General features: G+C 39.6%; 1 protein-coding gene across 1 annotated transcript in view; it reads right to left on the reverse strand.

Moving 5' to 3' along the window:
• ankrd50 (ankyrin repeat domain 50) overlaps positions 1-14,087 on the reverse strand; it is a 66,426-nt gene that overhangs the window by 27,214 nt on the left and 25,125 nt on the right. The window contains exon 3 of the mRNA XM_041797284.1: positions 9,958-10,190. Within this exon, the coding sequence (XP_041653218.1) occupies positions 9,958-10,190 (233 nt within the window). The remainder of the gene's footprint in view (positions 1-9,957; positions 10,191-14,087) is intronic.

The raw sequence follows: 14,087 nt of genomic DNA on the forward strand, positions 1-14,087 counted from the left end.
TGACACTCAAATGGGAGTTAGCTTCCATGGCTAACATTTGGAAGAAGTTTGGTATCACAGACTCATTTGTGAAAGGCTCATCATGACACAGCTCCTCACAAATTGAGGAATTTTTACATGTTAAAGGGGCTCAGCCAGCCTCTTAGCTCAGTACAAGACTCCTCAGGGCTCTTGTCTCTCTTCATCTGTCTGTGCAGCGCAAGACACGAGGTCTGCGACTGAGTAAATTGTGATATTGAGCACCTCCTGGTAAACTGGTTAAAAAAAAATCACTTTCTACCTAAAGTGTAGGGATCGTACTTAATGGAAGTAGAAATTTTCTGATGATAATTGCAGAGCTATAAAGTACTAGCTGTCCTCCGTTCCCATTCATTCCTGATGGCTGACTCCACTTCCTAAACCCCCAAGGACCTTTGGGATCACTTGATTGCAAATAACCAATTGAAGTAGTTTTCTGCATTCTTTGCATTTGTCACATTAGACAAAGTGACAAAGTCACATGTTCTTCAGCGTCCTTTGTAATAGGGCTGAAAATAATCTAGTTGCAATATTTTTCCCCTAAATTGCGATTTAAAGTGCAAATAATTTTGAAGTTCCTCATCTTGTGTATCTCTAAACATCCAAGAAATAAATCATTGTATTTTATAATATGCACATTTGTTAGATTAAACAAAGAAAATCTATTTAATTGTGATCATTCTGAGTTATCATTGTATTGACGGGAATAATTATTTCATGTCTCTCATTTTGAATTAGACAAACAAACAAAGTGTTGCATGGTGTTTAGTGTGTCATCTCTGCTGCAAAGCATTTATTAAGCTGGTATTTTGACATACATTTCAGGTCAAACAAATATTGCAACTTGTGCAATTTGAAAACTGCAGTGTGTAATATTGCAATTTAATCTAAAATTTCATTAATTGTCCAGCCCTACTTTGTAATGACATGATTAACTATTAACACATTATGACACTTTTACATGGTCAGCAAATAACAAGCAGGAAAATGCCTGCTTTTCAGGGAATAAGTCCTTAGGATAATATCAAAATATATGTAACTTGCTGACAGAAGATCAGATATGAACAAAAATTAGTATGAAAGTCTGACACGTCAAATTCTAAATTTCTGAATTAAAAAAGGGCAAACTTTCTTGAGTATTGGCCCAGTTCAAAGTAAAATATCAAAATTTTGCTGGATTTTTGTTGTTGTTGTTAAAGACCTAGAACACGTAAAATTGGATTGCTAGATTGCTAGAAAAGCAGTTAGCATTTGGCCCCAGATGCCCCCAAAATGGTCTAGGTCTTTTAAGGGGGCATTTGGCCCCAGATGCCCCTAAAATGGTCTAGGTCTTTTAAGGGTATCACTCTGGCTGTATGTGACTAGTCAGCTTCATTTCACCAGCTAATTAGGAAAGCAGACAATATCTGCTTCTGCCCATATATAGTGCTGACCTGGCAAAAAGCTTCAGTTGAAAGGGTTAAATTATCAAAGGGAGATATATATACAGTAAATGTGCCTACTGAAGCACAAGTAATACTATTAATAATAAATGTTAGATTAATATCAGGGTTTATGTTGGTCGGTATGTGGACTTACTCAGCAGTTATGTGCTCAAATCAAAGTCTCATTTCTCTCCTTAAACCAGCTTTCACCTCTCTCTCACACAGAATTATTAATGAATTTAAGCTGAAACTCTTTTCCCTTTGAAGAGGAGCCTCTGTGTACTCCTCTCAGTACTCCCTGCCACCCCTAGGACAGCGACTTCCCCTGCTTACTGCTTGAGAAACAGTGACTTTGACAAGCATGCAGCACAAACAATATCGGGCAGATGGTAGCCATTACAGTTCAGTGATGCCTCCACACGATAAAAAGATCACACACTAGGCTGGATCAGACGCTATGAGGGGATTATAATTCAAATGAGTCTGTAATTATTTTAATGAGACCATAAGTGAAGAGATATTTTTGGGAAGCATGGCAAAGGACGCGATGAGTGTCCTCAAATGCCCCCTGAATAAATAAACAGAATCCCTCATTTGGAACTATATTTGCTGATTTGGACTTTGGAAAGGCCTTTCTGTTAAATTTTGAGGCATGGTAAGAAAATAATGAGAGGCTGAGGTAAAAACTATTGAAGAAATCCATGTCTGAGAGGCTGTTTCTATTTAAAAGCCCAACCCCCTGTCTCCCACCTCCACCCCGCCCTCTCTTTCCCCTTTTCCTTGCTCTCCCTTCTGCCGGAGGCCTTGTTAAATTGGCACAGATTCTACCCAGCTTCCAACTAAAATCGCTGCCTAAGTGTTTCCACTCCGCTACCCCTATCATGGCCTTACAGTAGCACAGAGGGGGTATAAAGCAAGCTTCTCTCCATAGGGCTTTTGTCACTGGAGACACAGAGAAGCACTGCAGCTACAGATAAACTCGGATTTTAGCATGACCCTGTTTATTTCCACCTCAAGACGAGTCAATTTCAAAGATGATACACAAAGAATGAGTCTTAATCAAAGCTGAATGATGGTATAATGTGAATCAGCCAGAGGGAAACGCTGCAAAAATTCTTGTACTCCTCCTCACAAACAGAACACTCTTTGTTTGTGGGGCTGTTAGCTGAGCGGATGCAAGCGAGTCATTCTGCAGCAGAAGTCAGAATGCTTCCTTCTTCCTGCTCGGTCTCAGAGGTGTTGAAAACTTCCCAAAGCACATTCCACCCGAGACAGACACAAGGAAAAACAGTCTGAGCAAGGGAAGAAGAATTTAAAAATATTACTCCTGGGAAGAACGTGGCCTCTGATATAGACAGAATGTGTCAGAACTGATAGAATTACCGTACAATCTATAATATACGTCGCACTGGTCTGTTTTTGGGTAACTCTCAAAAGAAAATATGTTTTATAACTGGTAGGGATGGGATTTATCATAGTTTCAGTACTTGAGTATTCCCAGGATCTCATGAGTTAGTACCTGAGTACTCACTAATCATAGAGATAAACAAATGCATGGAACACGAGGCTGCAGGTGCTGCACTTTAACCCTTCAAATCCCAGTTCTGAATAAAATAACAAAAGAGGATTATGTAACTAAGTTACCATTTTACCAGAACCTAGAATTTCAATACAGCACCAGTCAAAACCAAACAATATTTATACATGTTTTGATACTACAGCAACAAAAATAGTCTCCTGGACACCCAAAATTGGTGACTTTTTTTGGTTCCCAATCTGCATACACGAAAAGTTCATTAACAGTTATCACATGACAAAATTTAGCCAATTTAGCCATTTTTAGCCATGTGCTACCTCCTTGGACCCTCCTGACCCAGGGAGCATCTTCTGAAAAATTGTATTAGGGATGCATAATATTGGATTTTTGCCGATGTCCTACATAACGATATTTACAGATTCATTTCAGCCTATGTCAATATCGATGCCAATATCTAAATATGTTTTACTTGACAAAAAATGTAGTCCTTTGAACACAAATTAAGGTTTGAGGATGAAAAAGGAAACGTTTTTTCTTAAAACACACTTTAAAGTTTAAAGAAGGATGAATAGAGAAAAAGACCTCATCTTACATAGGTCTGCTGGTCCAGCCTAAAACTCCACTAATTTATAAGTATATATAGTCAACTTTTACAGTCACAGCCAAAAAAATTGTATATCGGCAGAAATTTTGATATCTGCCGATACCGATATCAGGCTGATAATACCGTGCACCCTTAAACTGCATATCTATCATGCAATGAAATGGTTCAATGTATGACGAGCTTGTTCCTGATTGAACTGATTATGGTAATAAAAAGCAAAATTAATGTCTGTAATTACATTTGTTTTTTATTTAGGTCATTTCATGAGTGACGGTGTTTGCGCGTGGCTCTGAAGCTCTCTCCTGTAGCTATTCTCCTACTCTTTGTCTATAACAGACACGAAAGCTAATGCGTGCATCTTTATGAGGCTCTAAAATGACTTCATAAAATGTTTTTGCAGACTGTTGAATTAAACAGTTAGCAAGGACAAGCGCTGTGACAGAGGGCAGAATGGAGGTGCATACAGCTGGCTGAAAGAGGCATGTCTTCAAAATCCTAATCTACAATCTTCTTTCATGCTCTCACTCTCGCTGCAGCTTTGGGTTAAATACTTCTGTACTTTTTTTGTACACTGAATACTCTATATTGTATCTTTAATGCCCATGGTATTGAAAAAGTACCAAAGTACTGAACATTTTGACAACCATCTGCCATCTGTTTTCACCATGTACAGTTTGTACGTCTGCTAGCTGTAATATGGTCGCTGAGCTTCCCACCTCTGCAGGTCACTTTTGTCTTCAATAGAAGAGTCTTCTTCATGAAACCTGAACTGCACAAGGTTTATTCACCTAACAGTAGATCACAGTTTCTTTAAATGAATGATTATGTGCAGTGGTGGCAGCTGCATGCACGGTCATGATGGCACCTGTCAGCATTTTATACAGATATATTGGCTGCACCAGAATAGGACCCAGACAATTTTTTTGGATGGAAATATAGGTATAAAAATGCATCCAATACACCAGATCTTAATCAATATTCAAATTAAACACTTTCCTTAAATTCAGAGAAAACAGAAACCTAAAAACACATTCATCCGCCTTCTGGCCCAGCAAGTTTTCTGCAAAACGACCTTCTGGTTGAGGGTCAATCGTCAAACTTTATCGACACTATATTCACACGACCACAAAGTTCCCATTGCCGCAGAACAGAGTATACAGGGAAACCCACACAACCTCCACCCCAGACAAAATAGGCCGCTCGTATAAAACAGGAGTTGGCTCGGCGCTGAGCGTGAAAGTGGAGTCTTTTGGCAGGTCACCGCCATCTCTGACTTGTAAACAATATGGAGAGTATTTTTAGGGGACACTTGGCCTGGATTTTCTACTCTTAAGTCCTTTTGGTCTATTTTCAGTCCAGTGCAGCAGAAATGAGGAGTATTCACGGTGCTGTTTTCATAATTCGAGCTAATAGAGGTCGAGGTAAGAGGGTGGGTGTATTTGTGTGCATGTCTACATCTGTGTCAGGAGGAAAAAAGAGCCAGTGTAGCAGAAGAATTTCCAGTGTTCGACTAAAAGCGGAAGACTGAACGTAGACAAAACAAAGTCGCTGCTAAAAGCATCCACAAAGGAGAGCAGCTGAGGCATAGTGTAGGTCCGTGGCAGCATCTCAATGTACAGACTCAAAAGAAGACAAATAATGAAAGCAAGAGCATGGAAAACCAGATCACATATGTCCTTTACTTCTTTCAAATGGGGGGTGTCATGTCTGATGTGCAAGTTTGGCTCTGTTCCTTAGTTCAAGAAGCAAAATCGTTTACTAAAAGCCATCGCTGGCCAATTGGAATAAAAGCTCTACAAAAGCTTGGCCGTCGTCAAAGAAGCAGAAAAAAGGGAATGGCATGAGAGCTGGTCCAAAATAATGAAAGCAAGAAAGCAAAGAAAGAAGATAACTGCTGTTTATCAGATTGTTCCAAGATGAAATTCCCTTCAAACTGTATCAAAAACAAAAGAACAGACAGCTCAACATGAGAGGAGGAAAAGCAAATAGGCAATCAGACAACTCTGCAAGATACTGTGAAGTAAGTTAAAGATAAAAAAATCCCACATTACCATTTCCATCCATGGCAAACACAGCTATATATTCCCAGAGTGACTCTACTGTCAACTTTATGTGCAACTGCAAATAAAATCTGACAACTCAAATCTACGGTTCGAGCCAGACACAGCAGACAGCTCGCGCACACATGCGGGAGAAAGCAGAAAATACGATTTAATGCAAATTGCTGCTGAAAGGAAATCAAATCTTAAACTTCTCGTCTGTGTTGTCTGTGGGCTCAAAAGTTTGGAGAATGCTGTGAGGAGGCTTTATACTAAAGTGGGATAGTGATCCAGAATCTAATCTAGCACGGGCACCTACGATGGAGCTTTGATGTTAGAGGGAAGCGTGGGTGGGCATGTCTTTGTGATTATATAGTGGGCAGCTTGCAACTCACTTGGTTTGTTTGCTAGATGCATGACGCCCACAAAGGATTCAAAGTGAGTTCTGATATCTAAACACCTGACAGATACCCCCACCTCACCAGCATCGTCAACACTGATTAGACCTACACACATCTAAAAGTACACTCAGACTATTGTGATGCCTACATTTCAGGTGTGCCTTATTCCCAAACACTGCAGCCATTCATTTTCAGCTTTCAAACTACACTGATGAGTTATGGTGTAAACATGTTGGTGACTCTAATGGGAGAAAACTGACACCAAAATGCATCATGAAATTCTGTACTAATGATACAAATTTATGCATTGTAAAATAACATTTTAGCAGGCATTGGTGTATGCAGGAGGAACGGCATCCTGCAGGCTTAAGCATGCTGATTTTCAGCCCAAATTTGCCTTTTATTTTGAAAGAAAATAAGGGCATTTTCTTAGATTAAATCTGGACACTATGACATAAACTTAACCACAGAAAAAGGAAGTTGTTAAGGACAGAAAGGGAAAATAAGGAGATAAAAGGTAAATGTTTGATAATACAGGATACAGATGACTTCTGACTTGGCCACTGAGCTATCTGTTAGTTTTTTAAAAGTAAAATGAGACATTAAAGAGCAGTGGTGGACTTATTATACACCACTGTCGCTGCAGGGAGATGCTACCATGGCTTAACCAAAGTGTACTCACAGGGACAATAAAGCAAATAATTAAAAAAGGAATGCATTAATCACTTCCTGTAGTTAGTTTCATAATTAGCATAGCCACTTAACATAGCTAGGTTAGCTTTAGCAAAAGCTAACCTAGCTATGTTCGCTATGTAGGTAACGCAGCTAAAATAAATATGTAGCTAATGCGGCTTATCTAAGGATCTACCAGAGACCGGTGACCATCAGTTAAAATGCCAGAGAGAATTTATATTCAATAGTGAAAAAAGCAGAAACTGTTAGCTTCTGTGTATTTACAACAGAGTTGTGGCATCTATTTCCCTTTGTGGGGGTTTGATTTAAGTCACAGGGGACATTTTCAGGGACGGCAACAGGTCTCTTAAAACAGGAACCGTCCATGGAAGTTTTGGGAGTCTGTTCATTCTACCCCTAACTTAACTGAAAGTGTTTGAGGTGTTTCTGTCCTGACTAGGGATGTTCAAAGGTGTCCATTTCCCCACCTGGCTTAACACCATGAGAAGGAAATACTCAGAAAACAGTCAATTTTATCACAGGGTCACCTTGTTAGCAGGTGTGATGTGAGCCTGATATGCTGTGTAGAGCGTAGCTAACATTAGCAGCTAGCTCCACCACCCTTCATTCCTCTTTGCAGATTAATATCGTGCTTTGATTTGTGACCTCTTTTCACTTTGGTTGAGTAGTATATGTAACTTAAACAATTGAAAGCCTATATACCATTTAATGTCCATTTATTACTAAAAAAAAACTGTAATACCATGCTGTTACTGCTACACGCTAACTGCTACGCTTCTCATGTTTATGTCTGGTGATGTGCTGGGGGAAAGCTTAGACAGGAAGTCAGCAGCCATTAAAGGGGACATATTTAAGTTTATGTTGGTCTCAGAGGTCCCAAAAACATGCCCTCTCTGGAAATGGATGTGGCACTCCTGATCTTACAATGTTACAGACACTTTTATCCAAAGTTAAGGGGCCTGACTGGGATTCGAACCATCAATCTTCTATACCAGAGTCAGCAGGGTAACCCATTAAGCTATCCAGCATCTCAGCTGGCAGCCATGAGGAAGATCAGGATACGAGGGTGGAACTTTCTTCCAAGTGGGGAGGGCCAACCAAACCTGGAGGCAATGCTAACTCCCAACATGAGGTCATGAGGGGAAAATCTGAGAACAGCTTGTTTCAGCACACATTTTCTGAAAGGTGGAGAAAGAGAGGGTGGAAGGGTATGGATTTTTCTGGTATTTGAGGGGATTGTGGACAGGGCAGGGGCACATATTTTTGTTAGAAAAGCCTGAAAAAGTGATTTTTGCATAATATGTCCCCTTTAACTAAAGATACAGTGGCTTCTAGCTGTGGGAGGTTTATTACAGTTAATGGACCGAGATTTCAAGCCCGTGTTTACAAAGAAAATATAGGTCATTCGTTTAACCAACTCGTAAACTTTGCGCTGGCTAATTTGATAAACGAATTTAACAGTTTAACGGCACATCCTTCGTCCTGACAGTGGTGGTCTGCAGAGTGGGTGTCAAAGAACGGCAGCCAGACTATTTGTTTTGCAAAAAAAGAAAAAAAATGAATCATAGCATGTGAAAACCGTTACACCACTGGAATCAGAAATAGGAAAAGAGAAATAGTGCTTACAATATTTACTCTGTATTTAGAAAAAAGAAAACATTCCTTGTTGAAATGAACGGTTTTTGAATGGATTTGCTGATGAATAAACTGCATGCAAACTGATTCTGATCTCCAGCAAGATTGTGAAACTGATAAATCTTCTAGGCCTCTAACTTAAATTTCACAGGCCTTTATTTCTATTTAGCTGTGTAAATGGTTATAAGTGCAGGTGTATTTCTGGCATAGCTTTCATTTAAGTGCACAAAGTGAAATCCAGCTGGTTACGTCTCTAGCAAAACTCCAGCAAAATACCACTATGCTCTTCTGAACAAATGTCTGAAACAATCAGCAGCCATATAAAGCTAACAATGTCAATCTTTTCCCTCCATATGTTCAATTACATCAATATTATTCTGTTTCAGTGCCTAATTTCTGTCTTTTTTATCCCTACATCTTCCATGTGCCATCTGTTAACAATGCACTCCCTGACAGAGAAAAATGAAAAGGACAGCGAGTGTGCCCTACTGATGCCTCATCTGCTGCAAATCGAACTAAACAAAGCTGCTGCTATCTTTAAGGATTTTGCATAATTTCTATATTATGACACACGACATGAAAAAGGCTTCCATGAAGACAAATCAAAGCCTGTGCTTCTCCACGCCAAGTCCTCCCTTGCTTCATTTTGCACATAAAATATGAAACAAAATGTGCGATACAAGAGATTACATTACAGAATTTTATGATCAATGCAGTGAAAGAGAGAAAATGTGTAGCAGATTGATGCCTCTCCTGAGTGGGGAGTAGCACAAAAAGGATTGCTTAGACTGCTGGGATATTGCGTAATGTTTTAAGAGGCAAGCTGAGGGCTCGAGAAGCTCCCACGTTCAGTGGTTTTGGAAAGGTAGAGAGGGTACACACAGCAGTGTGAGTCTGCGGAGGAGACTTCCTCCCACACAGGCAGGTTCTTGATTAATGTTTTGCCAGCTCATCACCACAGAGTAGGCTGCTGGCCTGACAAGGAGATAATAGCAGCTGGTGTGGTACAGTGTCACAGGACATCAAGGGAGAGCCGCAACCCTTCCAGGGGTCTGCCACGGTGACCCTAATCTCTTTAGGCATGTTGTGATGTTAACGCAGCGTTCTGCATCTGTACAGTGGGAGTAGCCATGACAGAAAGAAACAGCCGCAGGCTTTGTTTGTAACCACATTATCAGGTGAAATGTGTCATCTTAACACAGAGAAAAAACCTGCTATTGAGCGGAAGCAAACGTGGAGCAATACTGACAAGTGCAAATATTATCTCATCAATCAAAGTGTCCCCCAAAATCAGTTCAGCTCAGCTGTGATGAGGCTATCACAATTATTCTGACACTGAGGTATTGATTTAAAAAAAATAGCCACTTATGAAACTTTCAAGGCTAATGTGAGCATTTTTAAACCTTGGCCTGATCTTTCATATATTTTGGGGTCTTCATGATGGATTTGTTCAAAGACTACTGTGATTTTCTAAAGTTATCTACAGTAAGTCCAAAATCTGTAAAACAAAGGGCCAGGATTTAAACTACAGGACTTGCTCTTTTAAGAAAATGTGTTGACTGAGAGAAAAATGAGCAACAGTGTGAGCCAAAGCAGGACAGTTTACCTGTAAAGAGTTTGGTAATGGCCTTGTTCTGTCGTCGTGCAGAGCAGATGAGAAGCAGCCAGGGAGGCAGGAACTCATGATGACTGGCCAGGAGCTCGGCGATGGTCCTGGGGGAGCCGGGAGAGGACCTCTGCTCCCCCTCCCCCAGCTGGCAGCCTTCATCGATGGAGTCCACCAGCAGGAAGAGAGACTGCTGAGGAGGCTTAATGCTCAGGAGAGGCAGGAGGACACATCTGAGGATGGAAACCCAAGAGAATCAGATATATGCTACCGTACTGTCATGTTTAAATTATGACATTTATGTACAAATATTGGTGGAGAAGAGGAATATGTTGGTAAGCAGTAAACTGAATTCATATATAGTATCATCTCTCAGTAAAACGACTAAATAACCTTTTAAGAAGAGCACGATTCTGTCTGAATCCCAATTCAAATAAAGCATTCCTCAAGATTTACCATTCTAAGTTCATCATCTTTAATTTGTTTGGACTTTATGCTTTTAATGGGGTCTCCATCAAAGCCAAATCACTTCCATTAACAGGCCCAGAGCAGATAACCTCAGCTCCATGAAACTACAGATAATCTTTATGATTCTGCGAGCCTTTTTGTTTGACAACATGTTCAGCTTTCAGACTGGAGATAAAAATGTGTAACGTCACACTTTAACGTGCAAGTCAGACAGCAGCATACATATTGATGTTTGAGTTTGAACGCCTATTAAAACCAGCCCTGTGGCACCCTTTGATATAGCAAACATGATGTATAACATTCTGCGTAAAGCATGACATCAATACTGAGCAGAGAGCTCATCAAATGCTACATTATCCTTTAGTGGTGCAATGGATCCCGGCTGATCTGTAAGGAAAAGCCATCACAGTTTAGAACATTTGTGATGAATGGTTTGATATTTTGTTGTGTATGGCTACTCTTCAGAGTAGACATAGGGTTTGGGATGCCTCCTGGGCGCCTCCCTTTGGAGGTCTTACGTCCAAATTCAGGTATACCTGGAAGGTGCAGGAGGAATTCTTTTCTGGGAAAGCCTTAGAGCTTCCTAGGAAGAGCTGGAAAATGTCTGAAATTCTTTTTAGTATTATTTCAGTTGGGCTAACATTAACATGCATTTTAAAACCTCCTAAAACACTACATGCACACAAGATGGCATTACATTTTGGCTTTTCTACAACATGTCAATAATTTCTGCTGTGGGGATGTTTGGGATAAATGTTCTGAATGTCTGTTGGAGTTTAAGTAATTTGCTTGAAATGTTGGGTTATTTTCTGTTTGGATATTTTTGCTTATTTTGGAGTTTCATTGGAAGATTTGGGGAAATTGCTTTGGACCTGTTTTCGCATCTTAATAAGGAATCTGGGAAATTTATTTGTAAATTTCTGGGAACTGGATGAGGAATTTGGGGTAGGAGTTATCTTTTGAAAATTTCAGGAATTTTGATGAATTTCAGAGAATTTGTGTGAATGTTTCAATCATTTTCATGGAATTTTGGTAGATGTATCTGTAAAATCTTACTACTATGACTGGTGGCCTTTCTGATACACACACCACACCTGTGTCTGTTGATTTGCATGCCACATTGTTGCTCCAACTGTCCTTGATACCTCTCAGAAGACTTTTTGGGTGCATTGGTTTTAAACTGGTGCCATAAAAAATCATAAATATGTACAGATTTTCAATAAAATCCTAAATGTTGCACTGTGTTAACATCTGGCGACTCCCCCCGTATAATGGTGGGCTCCATTAAAATCTCGGATCTCAGAAGTTCTGAGTTGATGTCGTCAAAAAAAGCACCCTTGTTTTTACAGTTTGCTAAGAAATTTTAGGGGGAATTTGCTTTTTTATTTGGGCTTGAATTTTTTCAGAAACTTGCAAGGCTTTATTATGTTCCAGATTTAAGGACCACTTAAAGAAATTTTTGGGGTACGTTTTTATGGGATACTTTAAAAATATGTCTAAGAATGTTCACAGAAACTTTACATAATTTCTTTGAAATTTGAGTCAAAGTTTTGGGGATCCTAGAAAGCAAAATTTCCAAGAAATTCCTCTTCAAAGACATGGCTAATGTTTTAACTTATCAGACCCAGCTTATCCCAAATATACAGTACGTGAGAAACTTAAAATACTTTCCAAAGAAAAGCTCAAGTTTTAGGATTTTAAGCTACACATGTAGCCTGTAAAGAAAATTACCAGAAAGATTTGGACAAACCATCAGCCATCTGCAAATAATGCAGTCTTGAAGCGATGTCAATATTCAATGTTTATCTAATGTGTTTTGCATCAATTAAAGGCTGATATTTAGAATATCCAAAGGCTGAGTTAGAGAAGAGATTAAATATTGTTCAGGGATGCAACCTTTTGGATGTGTTTTTATAGTCAATATGGGAAAAAATGTTGACATTGTGGAAGTGTACCAAAAAAAGTTGTAAAAAAAACCCCTGACATTGGTGCTGGGAATCACCCTGATTTATTTTAATTATACATGTCCAATGAAGTAGATGTTATGTCATCAACGGTCCCTTGAAATGCACAATTACAGTATTTTTACTGAGGAAAATAAAGTTCTAAGATGTTTCGTTGGAAATAAAAATTGACTCAACCTGAACCATGAGGTGAATGATCCCTTTCACCATGCAAATGTTTATATCAAGCCCAAACCATCAGATAGACTCATAATCTACTGCTTAAGTATAAATGTTTAACTTCCAATAACGTGGTCAGTGAAGTAAGACAGCCAACAAACGCTCTCTCTGTTCTGCACAGATACGTTTGCTGTCAGGACCTTTGTTCCTCTGTGAATGCCACCAACAGGAGTGAGGGGTCCGTTTGGGAAAATGTCATCTCCCAAGACTCACTAAATTACTTCCAGCTCAACTGGCAGTGATAAAAGATCTGAGGATTTCACATCGCTGACATTTCAATCTGACTGTAGGTTAATTAAACAATTCAAAACGGGTTGAACAAATCAATTAAATAACATGAAAACTTGACTCAAGAGTAAACGCACCTTCAGGGCATATATTTAACAGAGCACAAATGTGCAGATAAAATCGGTCACCTTCCAGATGATGGGGCTCTTCAACTACCACTCTTACTTAATGGAAGTGACATTGGTTGTAAGCTTTGTCATAAAAAATATAAATACTGTTTTAATGAGTCTTCCACTGGATTCTCCACAGACTGTCTCTAAGCCTGTGGCACCAAAGCCATTCCCTTTTAAGCATCAACCATTTTAGCCCAAGTTCATTATCCTTAAGCACACGGAGGCACAAATGGCTGTGGTGAAGGTCTGTGTGCTGTCTGTCTAAAAGAACAATGACATTCAGCGAAGGCTATTTTCACAATGGCTTCCCTTTGGTTACTTTACTGCAAGTACTGACACAGTTATCCTGTTTGATTCAATTTCTCAAAGCAAAGGAATGCGACATCGCCAAGTCTGACAATGTTTAAGAGTTTAGTAAGGACCGATTAGTCAAGAAGCACACATGATTTATGATTGTATTTTTAATTTGCACTTATTGTGGTAATCTATGTTTGGCAGTGTGGCTGTTCTGGGATCCCCCTGCTCTTCTACAAGCCTGTGTGGAAAGCATGAATCAGGAACAGCACATGACCCTGCCGTCCTGTGCCTACAGGGCAAGTCTAAGGCCGGGAGAGGAGAAGCGGAAAACCGAGAGCAGGCATCAATGACAACAAAATAATATTGAAAAAGGAGGAGCTGGGGTGGAGGAGAGTTGCAAACAGTGTCTTGTAGAGAGGGCAGCAAATCATAGTCAGGCTAGAGCAGTTTAGATATGGCAGCATGGGGGTGATTAGCCAATAGCATGCCTACAGCAAATCAGCTGATTTTAATTATATGGCAGGGTGCGACTCCGTGGCCTGCCTGAACTAATGCTATATGCAAAATTTTTGATTGAGGTTTTCCTCTGTGTTTCTACATCAATTCAATCCGGTGAAAAAAGGATGCTTTTGTGCTTTTAATGTCTGGATTGAATTGTGACGCTTGGAATCAATATCAGCTTGGGCCTTGTCATACTGAAAGATTCACTCAAGGGATATTATCAGCATGATATCAGCATGGTCAGATTATATCTTTAAATCAGCCTTAAATACTATAAATA

This window comes from Cheilinus undulatus, linkage group 10, assembly GCF_018320785.1.
Source record: "Cheilinus undulatus linkage group 10, ASM1832078v1, whole genome shotgun sequence".
Taxonomy (NCBI): domain Eukaryota; kingdom Metazoa; phylum Chordata; class Actinopteri; order Labriformes; family Labridae; genus Cheilinus; species Cheilinus undulatus.